Source organism: Planococcus citri, chromosome 4 (assembly GCF_950023065.1).
Source record: "Planococcus citri chromosome 4, ihPlaCitr1.1, whole genome shotgun sequence".
Taxonomy (NCBI): domain Eukaryota; kingdom Metazoa; phylum Arthropoda; class Insecta; order Hemiptera; family Pseudococcidae; genus Planococcus; species Planococcus citri.
Genome location: NC_088680.1, coordinates 44,548,622 through 44,573,005, shown reverse-complemented (window position 1 = coordinate 44,573,005; position 24,384 = coordinate 44,548,622). Strand labels below are relative to the sequence as shown.

General features: G+C 32.3%; 1 protein-coding gene across 2 annotated transcripts in view; it reads right to left on the bottom strand.

Annotated features, from left to right (window-relative positions):
- LOC135843450 (uncharacterized) overlaps positions 1 to 24,384 on the bottom strand; it is a 33,625-nt gene that overhangs the window by 1,770 nt on the left and 7,471 nt on the right. Inside the window, exons 2-3 of one of the 2 annotated variants that reach the window (XM_065361345.1) lie at positions 15,797 to 15,982; positions 4,108 to 4,200 (exon numbers count right to left, since the gene is read on the bottom strand). In XM_065361345.1, coding sequence (XP_065217417.1) covers positions 4,108 to 4,200; positions 15,797 to 15,982 — 279 coding nt within the window. The remainder of the gene's footprint in view (positions 1 to 4,107; positions 4,201 to 15,796; positions 15,983 to 24,384) is intronic. The other variant, XM_065361346.1, reaches the window with a different exon arrangement.

The following is a 24,384-nucleotide window of genomic DNA, read 5'->3' as shown; positions in this document are numbered from 1 at the left end:
TACCTAGATACTACACTGTTCACAGTTAGAAGTAAAGTGAGAATACTGAAGTATGCCTGTGATCAACTTCGAGTAGGCCTATACCTACTATGCCCTGGGTGTTGATTGTACAATTTTAACTTATCTACAATTTCAAATAATATCGACATTTTTGGTGTACCTACTTCTGTATGAAGGACTTCATGAGTCCGTTGAGAGGATGCCAATCCACGAAATTGAGGTACAAAAGAGTTATTTCTACGTGTGAAAAAACGTCATTCAAATGCAATGCCTATTAACCAAATTGAAAGGGCAAAAGCTATTCTAAAAAGTTTTGAACAAGTTTTCATCCACAGGGATATAGATGAGCAAACTTCGAAAATGCATAACTTTGTCTTTATTTTATTTTTTTATTCAAGTAACTACCTTATCATTATGAGAAAGTTATGTTCCCACCCAGGTGACTAATTCTTTTATATATTTCTTGATTTCTTTGACAATTTTAATATATTTTACAATATTTTCTCAAGTTTACAATTCCTTGTTCGTGTTTTCAAATTTTTTTAATTCAATTTTTCAAATCAGAAAAGGTACCTACAATCATGAACATGTTCATTCAATGGGATATTAAAATTCAATTTTATAAGACAAAAAATAATATTTCTTCTGATTTTTTCTCTAGTTTTTTAAAAATTTATTTTCATTTTTATTTCATTAAGTTAGGTACCTACCTATTATTACTATATTGATTCAAGTGGGTATACTCTCGCTCAAGTTTTTGAAATAGCAAATAAAATACGGAGTACCTATACCTATGTACGAGTATATAGGTACCATATTTACGAAAAAAAAGGCATAGGTAGATATTTATTAAAAATCATTGGAATTTTTTCCCCAACTAAGTAGCTAATATTATTCTTGACCGTAGTTTTTTCAACTTTATTTAATTGCATGTTTTGTATTAAAATGCTATATTATCAATGGTCATTCCATGTCAACTTAACCAACGTTTTTGAGTCATATCTTTCGATTTCGCTCAATTTTTTTTTCGTATATACCCATTCAGTTAGTAAGAACCCCGCAATTAGTTTGGTCCCAGCCTCCTCAGGGGGCGAGTGGGGGAACTTTCATTATTTTCACATTGTCTCGAGATACACAACTTTAGCAGCTCACAAAATGCTTAAAAAGTTCTAAATGCAATGCCCTTTCAAACTGAATTCCACATTTTGAAAGGGCATTGTATTTAGAACTTTTTAAGCATTTTGAAATTTTCAAAAGTTGAAAGTTGAACATTCAAATTGAAAGTTTAAATTTCAAAGTGGCGCTGTAAGTGAGAGCTACCATTTAAAATTTTGAAAAAATTTACATACATGTACCTTTTGATGTTTTTTTGGAATATTCAAGTTTCGAGATGGGATCTCTTGATGGAGGGGAAGCACCCCCACCCTCAATTTTGGGCGAAACTTTCGAAAGAAAATCTGGGGCATGTGATATATCGAATTCTATGTTTTTGATGACACTGAACACGAATATGACGTCAGATTTTTGATAGGACCCCATCCATGGCCCCCAGCACCTCCCCAAATGGGGTAAAAGTATAAAAAAGTGTTTTGTTCTTGCGACACATGGAATAGTATGTTTTTGGTGACGCTGAACACGAATATGACGTCAGATTTTTGATTGGACCCTCCACGGTTCCCAGCACCTCCCCAAAAGGGGTCACCCCCCCCCCCCCCCAAAAAAAAAGGGATTACATTCGTGTGAAACATGAAATAGTATGATTTCGATATCGCTGAACACGAATATAGCCATCGTTTTTTAAATCGACCTCACCCATGGCCCCCAGAACCTCCCCTAATAGGTGAAAGTTCAAAACGTGGATGGGGTCCAATCAAAAATATGACGTCATATTCGTGTTCAGCGTCACCAAAAACATACTATTCCATGTGTCGCACGTACAGAATACTTTTTTGAACTTTTACCCCCTTTGGGGAGGTACTGTGAGCCATGGATGAGGTCATATCAAAAATTTGACGTCATATTCGTATTCAGCGTCATCAAAAACATAGAATTCGATATATCACATGCCCCAGATTGTCTTTCGAAAGTTTCGCCCAAAATTAGGGGTGGGGGTGCTTCCCCTCCACCAAAAGATCCCATCTCGAAACTTAAATATTCCAAAAAAGCATCAAAAGGTACATCTATGGAAATTTTTTCAAAATTTTAAATGGTAGCTCCCACTTACAGCGTCGTTTTGAAATTTAAACTTTCAATTTGAAAGTTCAACTTTCAACTTTTGAAAATTTAAAAATGCTTAAAAGGTTCTAAATGCAATGCCCTTTCAAACTGTGAAATCAGTTTTGATCAAAGTATCATAGTTTTGGAGGAATAGGCTGTCGAAGTTAAGTACCTCGAGACGATGTGAAAATAATGGAAGCCCCCCACCCGCCCCCTGAGGGAGCTGGGATCAAACTAATTGCGTGGTTCTTACTTACTGGATGGTTACATATATTTATTGTAAAAAAAGTTTAAGCGAAATTGTAAGACATGACTTTCAAAATCTCCTTTTTTTGGTTGAGTTGACATGGAATCCATATTTAATTTTTTTCGTCATTTTTTTGATTTTGTGAAAAATATTTTCTTAAATTGATCCGACTTCCGAATTGGGTATTTTGTTCTTTTTCTGTTTTCTATTAAAATTCAAAATTGTTTATTGCAACTTTTTTTTAAACCTACCAACAATAATAGCTATGAAATAATTAGTTGAAAAATTATTATTCTTAGGTAGGTATTGTTTATTGTTTGTTTTTTCTCAACATTTTGGAGAAATGGAAACACTTTTGATAATTGTCAAACAAGATACAAAGTGTTAATTTTTTGTTTTTTTTGTTTTTTTTTTTTAATACGAACCTGTAGGCAGCTATAATTATTAAATTTCATTTCAAATGTTTTTTTCATTTTTTTTTTAAATCTTATTTTTAAATCGTAATTATTTTTTTGCATTTTTAGATATCAACTCAATTTGTTTTTTGATTTTTTTTTTTTGTACAATGGATTCTAAAATTACAGATTTCATCCCAACTCCTTTAAAAGTTAACGAAGGCAACACGAGAAGACAAAATGTGCGAACCGTCATGGTGTCATGAAGAAGTTTTCCCCTTTACCTGCATTGATTTCCATATCATTCGTGTTAATAAAATTGCATAACCAGTTCGCCGTAAAAACGTGAACCTATTGCTTGTCCTTTGATTCTTATAATGCAACGAATTTTCGAACATGAGGTCTTGGTTCGTGCTCAGGGTTTTTAAACTGGTCGTTAATACCAGTAATCATGAAACTTGAAAAAGATTTACTTACTCAATTTTATTAAAAGTCAATTTAAGATTTTTAAATGAAAAATTGATTGACAAAAGTTTGCAATTTTTATTGATATTTTTTAATTTTAATTTTCAAAACAATTAAAAATTAAAATTTTAAAAGATTTTTTCTGGCAATTCGTGATTATTTTTCACAATTCATTTAGATTTTTTTAAAAAGCTTGTAGTTTCTACATATTCATTTCGAATAATTTGAAAGTACACGAAGGTAAATCGTAGTTCCAAACCTATGCTATTTGATTACTTTGATGTATTTTTTTTTTTTTTTTTTACTTAAAAGACATATAAGCAGGCCAGAATGTACCACGACAACTAAAATAGTTTCACGCAAAACCATTATTCAACTTTTTCTTCGACGAAAGGGCAAAAAACGAGCTGAATTTCTACTGGCGACGAATTAAAGATTCCGTGATTTCAAAATACACTAACAAAACGCTTATTAAAATCTTCAGAACACGACTACAATGTAATTTATAAAAATAAAAGCCTCGAAAGTGAAAAATGTCGACGATTTGTTCGGAATAAGGTTTGATTGAAATTTATGAAATGAAGCTGGTATAAGTAAGTATATTTGCTACGTTGCGCTGCGTTGTTTGAAATAATCCTCGACTTTTAATTAAACGATGTTTTTATAAAGACAAGACGAAGACGGCGACGACGACGCGACAATATAAATGTAATGGGAGATAAGTATAAGTATACGTATAATTCATAGATAGGCACTCGTGTAGGTATTTGTCTTTTTACATACCTTCGATTTCGTTGACGACTGCTTTTTCTTCGTCGATTGAGTCCATATTTGAACTTAGGTTGTCGAAGAATTCCTCTAAATTGCTAAGTACTCCTGGAAACAAATTCGTATCGTTTAGAATATAAATTAATAATCTGGTGTAGGTATTTTGGTGAATTGCGTCTGTTTTTCGTATAATATTAGAGTGTGAGTGTGTAGTGTGAATTGCTGAAAATAATTACCGGTGTTTTTTTTTGTTTTTTAGAGGGTTCTATTGAGAGTAAGTTTTTTTTGACAATTTAAGTAGGTAGGTATTTAAAGGCTTTGCTCTTTTTTTTTTTATCTAGGAACAAATTCTTTTTTAAGAATGGAAAATATCATATCACCCATTTTTAGGAGATGGTTGTTTGGAATAGGTAGGTACCTATTGGAACAGTTTACTACTCATATAAGTATAACTGGAAAATTTCACCCAGTAAAAAAAAAAAAGTAGTAAGAGAAACCAGATTTAACGTCCACAAAAACCTTGACCAATCACTCTGAACTGCCACCATCACCTAGATATACCTCTACGAGAATTTCTCCACTCATAGGTAGAGCTGAATTTTACTTGACACGTTTATGACAAAAGTAAAACCATCTGTGCCAAATTATAGGATTAAGAATTAAGCGAATACGTGCCAAAGAAACTTATGACGCCTTCAAGGAACCACGAATATACCAGTTGAATGACTAATCAAGTTAAACATCTCAGATACATATATAGGTATATACCTACTTACTCCTACGTCACTCCACATCTATAGGCTTTTTGGTTTTAAAAAAAAGGTCCTTCTCGGTATGAGTAGGTACGTATATACTCCTAGATATTCGACTCTATTTTCTTTACTCCGATACCATCGACAAATTCTATTCAAAGTGGAATACCAATACGATTAAATTTCCAAAAAGGTTTCACATTTTCACAACTTGGAAGTTGTAAAGTCAAACGGAAACTACACAGTCTTTAAAATGGTACTTTTATATGGTAACCATACAATACGATTCCGAACCTCAAAATGAACGTACCTACGTAGGAAGAAGACGTGTTGAGCAGAAAATTTATGCATTCTTTTCGAACTCAAATTTCAGCACAACAATTTTCAGATATATATCAAACGAACATAGAGAACAGAACAGAAAACACATAGAAATGGAGCTTATTACATAATGTAATCACGTACCCAAAGTACCATTCACGTGTTTCAGCGTGTTCGTTGTGAATTTCATAATTAATGTATTTTATGTACTACACATAGTATCTACTATGCGGCGATGAAGGTGAATTTCAACGCTTTTGTCACTTGATGTAATAATGACAGTTTAAAGCAATCTAATTTTCACCCCCAAAAACTCGACGACTAAACGCGTCTAAATTCGAAGATAAACGATACCTATCGTTTTAATCTGTACGATTCGTCGTTTTGAATTTTAAAAACGGACTCGTAATAGTGTTTAAATTTTTCATACGTGTTTGGAAATGTTCACCATCTCGAAGGTTTTACTTTCATAATCAAATGAGTAAAAATGTAAACTATACCAGCTAAGTAACATAAAAGTCTCGAGAAAATGAGAATTATTACCCTTACGTGTCTTTTTTTGAATTAAGTAAATTTATTATTTAATATGAAACGTACACACAATGGACACGAGTTTTAGCACCAACGATGACAAGATTACTTAGTTTTGTTTTGCGTGAGCGGTTTTTTTCTACCTTATATACTCTTTCATTAACTCGTATATTTTAAAATTTAATCGTCGCACATTGGCTCGATAATTCACTTCATTTGTAATTTTCTCATCTTGTACATGGAGTTACTACTGGTAGGTATCTATATAGTTGTGCTACAGCATCGGAGATTAAAACTTGGTGAAATTTGTTCTCATATGTTAGGGGCAGAACCTACCTACATTATTGTCAAAAGAAAGGTTATAAATTTAGATCACGCGTAGGAATAATAGAAGATAGAAGATCACAGGTGTATCATGCGAACACACAATTACCCGGAGTTTAATTATACTTCATTTGTAGATAAAGGACACAGATTAGGGTGAAACGAGGCACAATATCGTGTGTAATAATTCCAAAATAATGAAATATTTCGATTTTACCGGATTAATTTTTCAAACGTTGGTATACGAGTATAGTAAAGTTGACCCAACGACTTTCGTTTTTCCCCCCAAATATTCACCTGCCTACACAAATAAACAAACGTTTCATTTACCTGCCTGTGGAATCGATAATTATTCAGTCATTAGACGAAAACTATGGTAATTTGCAACGAGCCAAAATATATTGTACATAAAGCATCCCACACTTTGCGTGTTGCATCGCTATGAATTTTAATATGTACGATAGATGAGACGTTAATAAAATTGTCGTGATTTTGTCGCAACTAACGCTGATTTCAGGCGAGAATTAGGCAATTTATTTGGCATGTTTTTAAGCCTCGAGTATGTTTAATGAGGGATTGATGAGAAGTAATAGGCATCGATTGGAATAAAAATGTATTTATGACTTTGTAGGTACGTGAATGGATACCCAACTTTCAAATCTGAATTTGAGATTTTTTGAGAGTTCTTCAATAATAATAAAGTTGAAGGGCTAATGGTTTGAGAATTTTCAAAATCGAAATTGCTCATTACAAAAGAGACATTTGCTATAGTAAAAAAAATGAGAAATTTGAAAACCTCATTTCTCTCTTCTTATCCTCCTTTTTTTTTATCACAATGCTCGTTTAACATATTTTTGGAAATGGACCTAGCAAATTCATTTCATTCAAGTCGAAGAGCATCACAGAAGAAAAGAGAACTCTCGTGAAAGTGAAGCAAAATATAAAGGTACCTACACATAATGAATTAATTAACATATTTGTAGCTTTTCAGATTTAATTACTTCTCGTGAAAGGGTTAGATATTATGGAACATGAAAGATAACCATACATTTAGTGCCTAGGAAGTTTTTTCGCACGATGTTGACGCTAATTTGTTCATACGTGTGACTTATACACGTCACTGAGACCTTTACTACAACACAAATGTATCTATGTAGTTTCACTAGGTATCCCAGCGGCGAAATTTTACAGATTTACTTTGCATACAGGTATTCGTGACATTTGAAAACGAATGTGAAAAAATACGGACACCCACGTTGAATGTGTAACACGTTGGAGTGGGTAGGTAGTCTAGATACCTACATGATTATCACTTGACTGAATATATATATTTTTTACGAATTTTCCACTACAATACGAGTGAAAAATTACCTACCAGCGATACCGGCGGGTATAAAAGCTTATTTGAAAATGAGTTGACGTTTTTAATAGATCTTCAGATATTAGTTTGAGATGATTTTCCAAGTTTGAGGACCATTAGAGGAATAAGTACTCATTTATAAGTATGCACTCGTATATTGAATATTTTTTAAAATTAAAATAAAAGTAACACTAAGTAAGGGTACCTAAGTTGTTTTTCAATTTTTTATATTTTATGGAGCTTGGCAAAAAATTATGGATGAATGACCTCCATAAGATGTAGTTGATCCTTAGTATAATCCCCTTCCAAGAAAAAGCTCAATGTTTTGAAATTTTTCATTTTTTTCATTTTTTGTTTAGCGGAACTTTTGATAAAATAATTGGAAAAAGTTCATATTTTCTACGAAGAATGAGTAGAACTCGTCAGAATTCAATTCTTTTGATGAAGAGTTTTGAAAAAAGTTCACTCGTGACGATATTTTTGATAAAAGTTGCATTTTTATAAGGAGTCAACTCTTTTTTTTTTTTGGAGAATAGTCTATCCATCTTTGGCGATAGTAATGAAATAAACATCAATCAATTACTTACTTGAATCTACCTGAACTAAAAAAATTGATGAATCAGATTTTTAAATATCTGGAAAATTATCAAATTTTCAAAATTTTGAGATTTCGGGAAATGAAATGAAAGGAAGGGAAGGGAAGGGAAGGGGAGGGAAGGGGTAAACATTAACTAACGAAATTTCTCAGTTTTCTTATTGGAGTTTTGACCATAATTTTTTAGTGGGCTTCTTCAGGTTTCAAATTAAAAAAAAAAAAAAAATGAAAAGTGACCCAAGAGTTTTTCAAAAAAAATCCTGCATGAAAATCCACTCAGATTTCAAGAATTTTATTATTTTGAAATTTTGGACCGGTGGGTATTTGACACTTCTTCTCTCTAACTCTAAGTTCATTGAGGGTACCTACGGTACATATTGTTACATGTCCCATAATTATATGTATGTACATATGATAGAAATTAGAATGGGCAGACTCATTCATTTACTCTTTCGTCTTTCCTCCATTTTTACGTGTTTTTGAGTGAAAAATTCCAAGGCCAAGGTCAACATCGTGACATCAGAACTTTTTGAAGTCTTCAGAACTCTTGGAGTTCAAATTTTCCAACTCTTTTTACTCTTTGTTTTTTCTTTTTTTCTTTTGAAAAAGAATGAAACCCTGAGTTTTTTAATGACTCGCGGAACATATCCTTGCGTATAAATAATTTCCCCCTTTCCCCTTTTCATTCCTGTAAGATATGTAGGTATCCAAACCGATAGAAAAGTCAAGTGGATGGGCTAAAATCATAAAAGGAACACAAAAATACACCATTAGATGAAATTTTAAACGTTGAAATACATTTTACGATTCATGATCTTTTTTTTGGAGAAATTTCTAATTATCAGAATTTGACAAAGTCAGAATAAAAATCTAAAATTTTGTTTAAACACTACATAATTGTATGTATTATCGCTCAAAATTACTGGTAGTAATTTGAAGCATTTTTGAGATCCTACAGCGAATTTTCGGGTTTTCCAGTTTTTGAAAAATTCTATATCTATTAAAAAGAGTCTAATTAAATTTAGTGTGTCTAAGAAATTCTGCAGATTAACCGTTCTCAGGACAAATTCGTCGCCGGGCACGATTTTTCGAAATTCGTTTTTTTTTTTTGGTGCCCAGATCCATTATTTTTTTCTGTAAAGCTTAATAGAGTATTTACGGAAAACTAGTTATGCAATTTTATTAACATGAAGGACTGGTACCTAGCTACCTAATAAAGAAGCAGAAATTTTACTAGTCAATCAACTCGAACCAAATTTGAAGCAAATCTATTTGCGTGATTTTTAATAAGCGAATAAGACGTTACAGATTTGAAATCTAACTCGATAATTTAAATTTTAGAAACTGTAATTTGAACTGCTGGGGAAAACTTAATTTTCTACAATAAATACAAAAGTATTGCCAATTTCAAAAAAATAAAATTGGGCAAGTTTTTGGCTAATTTTTTACGATTTTTCAAAATTGGCGATACAGGCCGAAAAGTTGGCACCATTGCATTTCAAAATATTTTCCCAGTTTCAGAAATGATATTTTTTGATGATTTGGTAACAATAATACCTACCTAATTCATGTAAAATTCTTGATTTGAAACAAAAATATTTTTTAAACACAAAATTTCTTTTAAAAAAAAAGCAATTTGAAAATTTTAGCCGTCCAGCAGAGCCTCAAAAGTGGTCTTGGATTTCAATGGAAATAGCTCTGGTCGACGCAGAATCTGAAAAATAAGTGCCTAGGTACTGTTTTTTGGATCTGTGGGTGGCCATCTTTCCCAAAACAGGTTGGGTAAGAACTAGAGCAAAAAAAACTACGATTTTTTAAGAAGTGCTCCCTCTTAGATCCACAATTTCTCCTCCAGGAGCACCTCCGGTAACCTCCGAAAGTAAGAAACTTTCTTGGAGACATTGCAACATTTTGGGCGAGGGGGGGATCCGTCCTAAAACGATATAAAAGAATTCCAGCTGCATCATCAACCTGAATTTGGACCAAATTTGTAAATTTTTTTCTACGTTTTATAACACTAGGCAATGACAAATTTATTTTCGGGATGAAAATGGGCTTAATCGATACTTCAGACCCCAAAACAAAAAAAAGTGAGGTTTTTCAATTTGAGTGGTTTTTGTGGTGAGGAGAGATGACTAAAGTTGCAAAAATAGTGAGTAAGGTTTTTAAAATTTGAAAAAATGCAATCTTTATGAGCAAAAAGCATGCAGATTTCCAATAATTCAAGGACACCGAGTTTGAATATAGGTACCTACGTTAATTTTCTGGATTTGACTCCTCAGCAGTGCCCTCCATTATCCCAATTTTGAAAAAGATGAGAGACAACAGCAAAACTTTACGTCTTTCAAGTCATCTCCGGCCCATCGTCCTTCAAAAAGCTCCAAAAAATGTAGATAATTTAAACATTAGGTAGGTATTTATAAACATTGCACCCATAATATTATATAAGGTCAAAAAACTTACTGGAAATCTCCAATTTCTAAATAAACTTTCGCGCACGTTTTTCGTAACGAAAAGCAACTCATTTTACATCCTGCTTTAGCCAAATTCTCGCATTAATTTTTCTAATAACTAGATAGGGTACATTGTACGCCCCTTTATAGTGGTAACTTCAACTCTCCGGAAAATCATCCGCCTTTCTTGCTTTATGTGAATAGGTACTTCGACGTCACCGAATATCCTTCAATTACAAACTTTCATTAGGGGAAAAACGAGCTTAAATGTTGAAACAATCACTTATCCAATTTCAAACACTATTTGAAAAGGGTTAAGGCGAAATTACTTTAGATTGTTCGATACTATGCAATTCATCTTGAACAATAGTCAAGTTTCCTTGTCAAAAAGAAACTTTCAATCATTTGGGGTAAGTTTGAAAATCGTAGGCATCCGATTTGTAAACTGTAAACAAAAATTTTTACCGTTTCGAATGAAGACGTATGAAGACATCTGTACGTGGGAAATTCAACAATCTACAAGATTAAGTACTACTATTCTCCAACTATAAATTATTTTCCTCAATGTACACATAGCTATAGGTACCCAACTATGTTACGTAGGTATACAGCCACCCGTGTAATTGAATCAGAAATACATAAAAAAAACACACCTCCATTTGATACGTAAGTATAAGACTCGTGTCAATAGGAAAACGTATAGTAATAATCTGCGAGATCTTTACTAAGAAACTTATATACCTGTTGAGATAAATAAAAACGATGGAGAGTTTTTTGAATAAAAATATTAAGAAAAAAAAAACGACGCAGGTCTTTTATACATTTTGGATTATAAACAGTGTGAAAATTCACTCGACAAAGTTTTCCCCCTTTGAACGGTTGATATAATGTCTTAATCCTCTCGTTTTATACAAAAAAAAAAAGAAGAAAAAATCTAAAAGAAATTTCTACACTAGTGGAAGTGAAGAGAGGAGGTTGAAGAATAGGATTTTACATTAGGATTATAGGGGCTCAAAAAAATGGAATTCTTTCGAGCGTTGTGGTACATGAAAGAAGTTTTTTAACGTTTTTTTTTCTCGCAACGTTAATTTTCAATTTCGTTATTTAAAATTTTAAATATCGTCGTATTAATAGCTAAAGTGTTCGATTTCGTTCGTTCGAGTAAAATTAATTATCAATTTCGAGTAAGTAGGTGTGAGAAAGTAGGCCGAATTGAATTCTTTTCTTACGAATTCGCACGTTTGAATGGATGGTGAAAAATTCCCACTTTCGTTTTTCACACACCACGCGGTAAACGTTTCATTTAATATTATTCTCGTTTGACGTAAGGTTAATGTATTCGTCTGCCTGCCTTATAAGTAGCTATGCTACCATTCTTGATAATATGTGAGATGTTGCGTATACTATGACATACACGAAGGGTAGAAAAACCTGCTTTACTCGCCGCGAATGAGCATGATGGTTTAGGAGAAGAAAAAGAAACTCGATTCGAGGATGAATAATAAAATGAAACCATATTATACAGGTAACAAGGTATAAAAGGCGTTTGCAGAAATGTAATTTTCGCAAGTTTTCTCAAAATTTCATTATACGTGACAGCCGGATCATTTTATTATCAACGAATTGCCATCGGAATTTCCAACGATGGCAGATTATTTTTAAGGATGCTTTTTGTCGCATTAAGCTCCGGCTCTCATTGAAAGCATGTTTTTTAAACCCCCCGTGTTAGGTTCGGTTTGCTCTTTATTCGAAACTGAGCCAATTTTTATTTCAGGTACGCAAAGATAAAAAGATTATGGCGATTTGGAATTCGAGCGTGTTTTTTTTTCGTCTTCAAAAATAAGCTGGGGAAAAATGAATAATCGAAACTTCGCCGACGAAAACCATCGATAAGTATTGAGGGAGTAGGTGTACTTGAAATACTTGTTGGAGATAACAAAAGAACACATCGTCTTTCAAAAAATACCCTGAGATGTTTTTCCTAACCGTACTTAGGAAGTTTTTGTAATTTTTTATGCTCTTGTTATGATACTTCTTATAAAGTAAACGAGTAAAAAATATCGAATAGGTATTATCTTATGGTCCGAATGTGTAAAAATATTAATTTCCATAACCGCATCAGAGATGATTTTATGTTTTTTAAAAAGTTCCATCATTGGTCAAGCTTGCAAGCTGGATAGTTTTTCACAAGAGGTTTATATTACTAGACTGAAAAATATTATGTAGAGAGCTCTACATACAGAGAGATATAAGAGCGTTGATGTTTCTTCTTGTGGTAAATCAAGTTAACGAATAATATTTGTTCGTATAGATAGGTACCTACCAACTTTACGAACGTTGTTTTCGAAGCCCAAAAACCATGTGTCCAATTACTCGTGAAAAGAACGCAACTCGTCGCTTTTTCTTAATGAGTATACGAAAGTTCATAGGTTTGGTTTTGTTTTATCAAAGTACATATTTATGTGTAGACGGTAGACAGTATTGTATAACAAAGTAAAATATTTTCAATGTCAAAAATTAATTAGTCAGATGTATTACGTAGACTTTTTTGGTTTAACTCTCTACGACGACGCGACGGTGAGAAAAAACATATCGTAGAAGGCTCACGAGGTAAAAAAATTGGGAAAGGTGTGTTTTTGTGAAATAGGTACCTATCTACTATCTACCTACCTGCTGTTTTTATTTCGTTTCGTATTATTATGTAATGTTATATATTTTTTTTACTGCTGCAAACCATTTTTTCAGGTGATTACAATTTTTGTTTATTAATTAAAATTGCTCTTTTAAGGGATATAACTTTCACGTTGTTAATTCTTTGCATCATTACAAATCATTAAAATGGGTTTATTCCTATGGTTGGAAAAATATTCTTTTTCATGCGATGCAATTTTTAAAATTTCAGTTCAAATTACCAGAAAATAGGAATTTTCCACAGTTTTAAGTTTTTGTATAAGTACATACTCAAATTTGGATTAATCATCATTATTGAACTCTGTTTTTTAGAACCTACCTTCCTCCACCCATGGAGGCTTTTGACTATGTACATATATTGTATATGTTGGTACAGATTAAAGGGGATTGAGGAATAAAGACATTTTTTTATCATTCAACTTTTCTTTAATTAAAAAATTGTGTTTGATGGTCTTGAAACTGCGCATGACTAATGCCTATAGCATACAAAAATTTAACTCCTCCTCGCCCATAATTTTAAAATTCAATAATCAGGGTTAAAAAAATGTGCATGAGGCCCAACTTCTCTTGTTCGATTTAATCACGTAGGTGCCTATATCTTCAGTTGATCATACCAACACTGAAATATCAGCACAATCCCTCCTCATTATTGAAACTTTGGATCCCATCCGCTCATTTCATATTTTATTCAAATTTTTCAAAGTGATCTAGATGCAAATTAACACCAAAAGTCTAGATTGTATTTTTTTTGGCAGGGAAAATTTTAATTGTGCACGGCCCACAAGACAAGACAAGGATATTTTTTTTCTTTTGTTCAATAACTTACCTTAAATTACTAGTGATTTACCCAAAATCATATCAATAATTTACCGAAAATTGCCAGCTAGTAATCTATCAAAAACCAAAACATTACCAGTAATTTCCCAGAAAATTACCGGAAATTTACCAAAAAATTACCGGAAATTTACCAGAAAATTACCGGAAATTTACCAGAACATTACCGGAAATTTACCAGAACATTACCAGTGATTTACTTCCAGAAAATCATCAGTAATTTACCAGAAAATTACCACCATTTTACCAGAAAGTTACCAGGAAAAGGAATTAACCAGAAAAGTAGCGGGAATTGACCAGAAAATTACCAGGAATGGACTAGAAAATTACCAGGAATGGACCAGAAAATTACCAGTAATTGACCAGAAACCTTTCAGTAACTTACCAGAAATTACCAGTAATTTACCAGAAAATCACCAGGAATTTACCAGAAAATTATTAGGGATTTTCCAAAAACCGTCAGTAATTTACCAGAAAATTATCAGTAATATACCAGAAAATTACCAGTAATTTACCAGAAAATTTCCAGTAATTTACCAAAAAATTACCAGTAATTTACCAAAAAATTACCAGTAATTTACTAAAAAAAAAAAAATCACCAGTGAGTGATTTACCAAAAATTACTGATAATTTACAAAAACAAAGCTCAAGTACCAATAATTCTTCAAAAATTACCAGTAATTTATTTAAAGTTACCGGTAGGTAACTACCTACCTATACCTACAGGGTCAACAGGGTGCCCAGAAATATCGAGCACCCATAAAAAAGTTTTCTACTAAAATAGAAAAATACTTCGGTTGGTCACAGTGAATGATAATAATGATAGCACATGATTGGTTGTTGGACTGGAGAGATAACATTCCACCAATCATATGCATCTATTTCACGTTGCCAACCTATTTTTTTAATGAAAAACTTTCTTAGGGGGGCTCGATATTTCTGGGCACCCTGTAGACCTACCTACCTAATTCATCAAAAATGACCTTATTTTATTGTCAAACATCAATGAATATTTGTTTCATAATGGGGGATGGGCTTGAATGAAATTTCCTATGAAGGTAAAATAACATGGTTAAATCGTATTTCGGAAGTGAAAATTAGATTTGGTTAACGTTAATTGTTTAAGAATAAATTTAATTTGAAAATCGCTTTCATCACTTTGTACTATGGTTGTATTCTTAAACGGAGCCCTCAAATGTTAAACAGTAAACACAATTTAAGAGTCCAACTTTCTATTAAAGTTGAAATTGAAGATTTAAAAAAAATTGTCCATGTAGTTTGATGATACCATTAAATTTTTATTCCTCGTCAAAACTTTCATTCGGTTCTATATGTTAGCTTCATAAGCAGGCTCACTTGTTGCGAAAGGTCAAAACTATTCACGTTCAAACTACCAAATTCTAGCTCTATAACGTAGGTACCGTACTTACCTACACCTATATGATTTAAGCATGCCTATATACTTATTTCAAGTTGAGAATATAATATATTCAATTCATTTTTTTCCTCAAACGCTTCGTTCGCGACATGATTAAAACTGGCACTTCCTTTTTATCGTTTTACATCGTCACTTTTTCAATTTATACTTTCACAAAAAAAAAATAGCCTGTGTATCGCCAAAGACCTGAATACATATAGGTTGAAAATGAAGCCAATATTTGACTGGATATGTCTCTATCGAGCCCAGTCATCTTTTGCTTCAAAATTATCAATATACCTACGTTGAAAAAACATTTGTGGAACGGGGAGATTTTCTAGTTGAACTGTTGTGTTTTTGTTTTTAATGATGGTGATGATGATGATGCGAGTACATATGTGTTTCGGAATCGTTTCTTATACACACCTACACTGATATAAGGAGTGAAGTTAGGAAGTCCCCTCTTACCGGGGTTTAGCCAGATGATGTCTGATTCTTGATCATTTTCTGTACTACCAGGTGCTGGTATTACGACTCTGGCACGATAATGGTCTTCTGGTACATTGGGTGATGCTCTGAGATGAAAACATTGAATACAATTATAATTAAAACCTGAAACATATGAAATAATACGACGAAACCATTTAAAATCTATAGGTATTTACGACGAATAGGAATACAAATTTAATATTATTAAGCTTATAACGCGTATGGATGGTGTATGTATGGTTTTACTTATCTACTTATACGAATAGGATTTTTGATATTTTACAAACGTTACAATATATGTAATACTCGATGAGTTTTCTCATATGGTTGAGGGAGAAAAAAATGAATTAACTTTTCACCATCGTCGCTATAAAAAATTTAATTTTCCTTTAACGGAATAAACCCGTTAACAGGGTATGTTTTTAAATGGAAATCAGACGCGTGGGGTAGGAAATGTTGAGTAAAAAAATACGACTCTGTTTCCGGTTTAACATGTATTACATTGTACATACCTAAAGGATGTTTTCCGGCTTTTTGTTTTGCCATTTAACGCGAAATAATAGTCACGTTTATATAGGGCAAGTCTACCGGGTATATTCGTATTTACCGGTATAATGCAATTTAAAATCTTTTTATATCATGTCGCTAAGTTTAAGAAAGGCTATTGCACATCTTTTATAGTCTTCGTTGTTATTTTTCCTCCCTATCACACTACGACAATTTACAAAGACTCTTTTAGCGGTTTATTTAGACGACATGTACGATAGCTCGAGTGTCAATGAAAAATTTTATTTCGACAACTTGCCTGCTTTTATTTTTACGCAAGATTTTACAGAGTGAGGATGTGTTAATGTTACGTTAAATTTTTTCCCATATAATTTTTCGTAAGTTGAAATCTTGAGAGTGAATAAGTACAGATGAGTCATTATATTTTGATTGGTATTTGAGGCTAGATTTTAAGTGAAAGTCTGATTCGACACCAGATTAGTGTGAAAATAAACGTCGAAGCTGAATGTTGACCAGAACTTCTTCAAAAAAGCGTTTTTCTGACAAAAACATACGAATTTCACTCGTATTTACGGCAAACCGGGTAGGCAATTTTATTAACTTGTCTTAAAAAGTACACGCCACATGAAGTAGGCAACTTCTTCGCCATGCATGCTGCAGAATCATCACTTCATCAGGAGAGAAGGCACATACTTGTTTCTTAACGTTCGGAATAAAATTCAAATGAAGGATTAGAAACCATGGATCAGGTTCATATTTTGAAAAATGAAAGAAATTCGAAAAAAATGAAAATAATCATCTCGTATAGTGAAAAAATATCATCAATTTTGAATAGAACTGATAAGAAGAGACAGAAAAGGTTGATAAAATATTTTTATTCTGATTTCTTTGTAAATTGAAAAATTTTCAAGTTTTACAAATCTAACCAATTTTGCAAATAAAAAAAAAAAAAACGAGAAAGAAAAAAATGAAACAAGGAAAGATTCATTATTTTACAAATAGGGTTGCCTTTTGACTTTTATTCCTTTCCTATTATTGAAAGTACCTAATGAATAATGATATTACAGTGTTGCTGTGTACAATACACTTATTCGTCAATTGATAAAAAATGAAAAGATCATTCAAAAATATATCTCCACCAAAATCTCAGAAGCTAAAGTGCATTTTTCTATGTTTGGCACATTTTTTAATAATCTTTGAACCAAAAATGCAAAAAAAATTAAAATTTGGCCAAATTGATCTAAAAAACTTTAATTTAGTATTTCACCTATTTTTGGCTCTCCAAATAAATTTGGAATGCTGGTTTCAAATCCTCGAGTAGTTCTGAAGGTACCAGAATATTTTTGAAGATTAAAATTCTCATAAAATTTCACAAAATGAAATTAGAACCACAATTTTAATATGCTGAGGCAACTGGAGGTGGTTTCAAGGCGTCCTAGAACCTTTGGCAATTTCCAAAATGAGCGAGTGCTAGTTCGGAAAATTATTTTTCTCCAGCGATTTCATTGAAAGTTTGAAAAATTTACTGTTTCTCTATCGTTTGACAAAAATGGTTGAAATTCAGTTTGATATAGTGTAGTATGCCTTCACCCTCTAGGTGGACATTCTCGGAAAGATTACCTGGTTAGGGGAATCGTCGTAACGTGGGAACTATTTGTGCATAAATCATTATGCACATAAATCACTTGGTGTGTGTATCTTTACACAATACACCCGTTTTATACATAAATCTGTCAATCATGTATAAAAGGGGTGAGCTCAGATCTTCTGGATCGTGGCTTCTATGTTTAAGACTTTGGCCACGAGCCTCACTTGTTTTCTATCGTCTGCAGTGTAAGGTATCAAGTGGCATTGTGTCTACATAGTGTTGAATTAAATGTATAATCTCTCGATGAGATATTTAACTCGTGTTTAACCCACTATTAACGTGGTAATTCTATATTGATTTACTCATTCGTCAGTAGAGTAATTAACGTAATTGTAATTATGACCTATCGCGAATACCTATTTATCTCTTCTTGCGACTACTTGAGATGATTCTGGACATCATCAAGTAGGGCGTGTGTTACGTGTGTCTCTCATGAACCAAGCATCCACTGACAGCCACTATTATTGGAGTAGGCTAAGGAAAGAGGTGGAGTGACAATAGGCAGTGTTCGGTAAGTAGGTACTTACATGGTGGTGTCTCCACTGGTTAATTACAAGTTTAGCACAATTAGTTAATATTATCATGTATCCACGGGCCTAGGGCACAGATCCTGACTCGTAGATAGGTCTATTGATTAATACCTATTTGCTTACCTTGAGATGGTATAGACGTCATATTGAACTACATGATCGGCTACAATCTTATGGCAAGGATCATAGATTGGTATATTGGGACAAAGGTCGAGAATATTATAATTAAACACATTAAATATAATGCAATTGATGTCTTCTAGTACAATAAACAGTATTATTGGAGTAATGCGATGTTAGGTGTTCATTTCATTATTATTCTAACATTTTGTTGTTTTCGTTAATATCGGATCGGATACCCATGTCTAATAACATTGGTGGACATAGGCTAAATTCAACCCTCTTAGGTAGTTTCTCATGTAATCCCCCTTTTAAGTAATCACGCTTATCTGAATCATCCCTTCCTAATCATTCCAACTTCAACGATAACAAGTTTACACCTGAAAGTCATTGGAAGCTCGTTTAAAAGGACCTGCAATCGAATCTGAATTCCAAAAATTGTGTGTAAATCAAATTTCAATTCCCCCTCCCTCCCTCAGAAATTTCCATTTGAATTGAAATAGAATAATATTATAGATAATCAGTCCGACCTTCAAGAAATTGGAAAAAATTAGCAAAAAACTTAGTTTCCTTGGAGATGAGATTTTAACCCCCATTTTTTTCATTTTTGGCTCTTGGATTTGAAAAATTCATCAAAAATTGAAAAATGCACTTCAGCTCCTGGGGTTTTAGCTGGTCATATATTTTTTCATTTTCTTTCAATCGAGTGTTATCCAACTCAAAACTTTTTGTGCCGGTTGGGATACCTAACCTACCTCTCTCATTGGAAGAAAAAATGTGTGATATTGACATATTGAATTGAACAAAGGAGTAAGTTGCATGTTACAAATAAACTATTTGTTCGGTAGATGAAGCATGAAATAAATATTGGGTTCAGTAATTTTTTTGCTGAATTAAATCCGCAAATTCGTTTTTTGCTGAATTAAATCCGCAAATTCGTGTTTGTATTTGAGTGACATTTAAGACAAGTTATGGTACGCTCATCATGCAAAAATATTCCATGTGAATAAGTATCTAGCTCTAGGTAGGTACTAGGTAGATATAAAAAAAATAATCAGTTGTTCAACTGACTATGTAATTATACTCAAAACAAGAACAATAACCCTTCAGAAAAAATTACAAAATTCATCATCTGAGTATGATAATCCTTCAGCCTGTGATAGACCCACCTATACAATAAAACCCATGTTTGTTATAAACTCGCTGATAACAAAACTTATGTCAAAGACAGAAATTTTTTCCTCCTTCATCCATTCTTTTTCTACTTTCACTGTGCAGTGTGCATTTGAGCAACGCGTAATTTGAAAATATTATTAAAATTTCATCATTCGAGATTCCTGGGAGTAATTAAAAAGCAAACCGCGTGTCAAAATGGTAGCCAAATCGTCGCGCGAATATACAGCATAAAAGTCGTTAAAAGTTGATGTGCATCAAGGTCTTTAAATTAAAACTTACAACTTACTCGAAACGTGTAAAGTTTTTGTATAGGTACCATAAAGTTACCCAGAAGCATGTAATGTTACTATTCCGCAATCCGAGAAGGTATATTATCTTCTTCGGACACGAATTAAACTCGAGATTCGAGTAATGTTCGATTTAATCGCCGCAGTGTCCCACTGTCCTGCCCACGCCGCAAAAGTGATCGTATTTCCGGTCAGGTAACCGTCCCGTCCGTAAGAGTGATTTTTCATATCGACCTATTTATAAAGGAGTACGCTTAATAATTACACCATTTGAGGTAAAGTTCAAACTCAGATGCGGAAACTAGCAGCAGAGGATAAAAGGTGTCGATAATTTGAGAAATTTCATTTGGCTCATTAAACTCGAGATAGGTTTCGATCGTTGTAGTATTTATCAACGCTGTTGCGTGATATAGGTTCATAAATAATGTGATCGTTAGTTGGGTGAACCTAAATTTCCATAGCTTAGGATACACATGTCATTTTTCTGCGTTACAAGTTCAATTATTCATTTTAAAGATAGATTCGCCATATAGACGTCGTGTGTGTTTTTGAATAAACAAACTTTTTCAAAAAATAGAACTGCTATATCGTGTTCTTTTTTAAAAAATAAATATGTAGGTACTTTTTTTTAAATGGAAAGATACTCCTACATAAATTACAACACCTACGCCGGAAATTAATAGCTAAGATCATCTTCTTTTTTTTCTAATTAAATAGAAGAAGAGTGTATAACTTTAAAGTATACAAATACCTATGAGTATATGTAAAGATCCGCCTACTTTTATTGGTTTATTTGTCTATTTTGAAAGCATATTTATTTTGTAACTACTTTATTGAGCTTTGGACAAAAGTAAACAACTTGAGTAATTAATTACTTAAGATCAATTTTTTGTCGCGCTAATTTTAAAAAAAACGTTTCCAAGAAGGGAAAGGGAGGAGATATTCTGAATCACAGCCAAAAATTGCTGAGTTAAACTCAAAGGATAAAAAAAATGTTCAATAGACTATTTCAAAACGTTGAACAATAAGAGAACTATCGATAAAAATAATTTTTAAATGAACTAACAAATTTTTAGCATTCATCTTCAAAGCTGTTGGTTTTTATTATTTTTTCAAAATCACTCAACATTTTAGCCAGTTTAATAAAATTTGAAATTCAGTGATGCCGAAAGTTCCTCCTCAAAGATGAAGAAATTTGACAACTATATACCTACCTAAAAGAAAAATCCATCCTGGCTCCTCTGTAATTTTGATTCCTCTTTTCAGAACTTTTCATACGGAGATATTTTATCAACTTAAGAAAACGTTTTAAGCAATTATTGCCAAGCTTGGACAAATATTTACTAAAGGATGAGTCGCCATATAAGACATTTTTTGTGTCTCCCATTGAATTATTGTCCCAAAAGCGAGCATCTAGCTCCTCTTGAAAAAATCAGACACCCGTTCTCCCAAAAAATCACTGTTGAAAGAAAAAATGTGTGATATTGACATTGAATTGAACAAAAAGAGTAAGTTGCATGTTACAAATAAACTGTTTGTGTGGTTCATGAAGTATGAAAAATATTAGGTTCAGTAATTTTTTTGCTGAATTAAATCCGAAAATTCGTGGTTGTATTTGAGTGACATTTAAGACGTTATATTGTACGCTCATCAAGCAAAAATGTTTCATGCGAATAAATACCTATCCAGGAAAGGGTACTTCAAGTGACCCAATTTGAGATGCCTGTAACTACCTATGTAGTTGTGCTGGTACCTTATCAAGAAATTCGATTTTGAATTTTTATTTTTTCAATGTTTAATATTTTAGGAACCTCCGAAAAAGTAAAAATTCGCAGTTTGTAGCAAACATGTTGTTTGCACAAATGCATATTAGCAGTATTGAATTCAAAACTTGATCCTAAATTGTATGGCTTGTTGAAAAATGGCTCTATTTGGGGTAAAATATTCTGATTAGAAAATAATTTTTTTTTGTAAAGTGTTCACTGACTGTCTCAAGTTTTTCTAGAAACCAGCTTTGATTAATTATCAAAATCATTTTCTCCACGTTTTTTAAAATAGGATTTCGACACTCCATTAAAAGCTAAATACTTAATTAAAACATTTCAATCCAAAATTTCCAAGATCGAAATTGTTGGATGTTTTTAAAAAGTGGAAATCTGATATTACTTTGCTGATCTGACCAGATCCGATCTTCTTTTTTCGAAGGTTCTGTCGCAGAAATTGATAATTTTTTTTTTATAACTTGAATTGTTGTCTCAAAAGATCTAATAACGTTTGTGAATGGGAACATGATGAAATAAATAAATAGAATCCTAAATTCTTCATTCAAAAAAAATCGAAAAAATGTTAAATGCAGGGTAATAGGTATAAAAATAAATATGGGAAAAACAATCTTAAATTATTTGTAATGAATTGATGGAATCTTTTCTCGGAATAATATCTTGCGATTTGTTTTGTTAATATGTTGAAAAAATCGTTCAAAATACCTATAAAAAATGTAACTATATGTATATCAAAAAATTGAAAAAAATGATGTGTCCAAAAAATTGATCGAATACCTACCTATTTTTTTTCTTAATAAAAAAAGGATTAACTTATAATTTTTTTTGCCAATTCTAGATTCTTCTGACCTTTTTTTCCCCTTGAAATGTTATCGAAATATGGAGCCGAAAACCCTTCTAGTGGTATTGAAATTTTACATTGAAAATTCTGGGTACAAAAATCTACGGATGAGGCCAGTATGATAAATTTTGAAAAAAAATAGTTTTTTAAAAAGAATATAGAAAAAGATCTTTACTATAGCTTTTTTCAAATTGTTATAGATTGAACTTTCATTATGAACTTTCAACTTTCAGCTTTTAAAATGTCAACTTTTAGCTTTGAATCTGCAATTTATTCTCATTAAAACTCCGCAAGCAGATTTGCTTTGACTAAGTATGAGTTCACATGAACTGGAAGTTTAAAAGTCCTTCAAAGAAATTGGAAATTCATGAAAATTAATAGGTATGACATGACGTTAATCCCAACCCCTTGGAGGTTTAATATGAAATAATGGTGGTTACAATAATATCGAAAAGAACTTTTAAAAAAATTGAGTGAAATCGCAAGACCTTGCTTCATTTTAGTTCTAGTTGATAGACACTATGCACAGGACCCTGTAATCATTTCTGTATTCGTTTCGTTATCATTAGAGTTAATAAAATTGCATAACCAGTTTGCCGTAATAAAGCTATCCAAATTGAAAAAACCATAAATCTACCCATTTTGACAAAAAAAAAGAAGATAAAAAAATTGAAAATTTCAATTTTTCTGAAATTTCAAAGTTTTGAAATTAGTTTGTTTAGAGCATGATTTTTGGCTAGAGAGGTCGCCCAAAAGGGGAGTCAAGGGTTCCCAAAATTGGGCGATTCAGTTTTTTAATGAAAAAAAAAAAATGATTGGAAAAATTGACGACATCGATCTTTCATGATATATTTTAAGAAAAAAATTTTCGACCAAAATTGCCCAATTTGGAGGCGAAAAATCATGAAAAACAGTTTTTCGCATTTCTGAAGGTAAGATAATTACATTTTACCTACGTAAGCATGGTTGAACTTTTGGGTGAGATATAGATAGAATATTTTATCGTAATTACACTTCTAAAAGAACTTGGAAAAAATATCTTTGAAAACCCGGAAATGCAGAAACAACCAAAATACTCAATTTCCTGTGACCCAGCCTCAAAAAAAAAACGTTACACCATTCCAGCTTCCTTATTTAGAAGGACGTCGAAAAATGACCTGGAAAATCAAAACAAATGATACTTCCGCATCTTTTAGTGTTTATTCGCAAAAAATCCCAATCTTAGCTTAAAGTTAAGTTGAAGAAAAAAGCTAGACAACGTCATCGTACCGAAGATTAACAATTAAACAGCTCAGACGATAAATAAAAACCACAAAATTGTCGTCATCATCGAGTGAGTAGGTAGGCAGATAATATCTATCCATTTCTTTAGTAAAAACGTTCTGACGATTTACCTGCATCTGGTTCTGAATACGAAATTATACCTATTGAAAACGGTTTTAGGTTTCTTATATTAAGTAGGTAGGTAAATATACCTACAGGAAGAAGTACACCCAAATTAAATAAAAACTTTCCACGTGACAATGAAGCAAGCTATAATTTGGAAAAAAAACCTGATACAAGACACAAACTTTTAATGAGAGTTGATGTGCATATATCAAATAGGTATCTTCGATAATATGAGCTTTGGGCGGA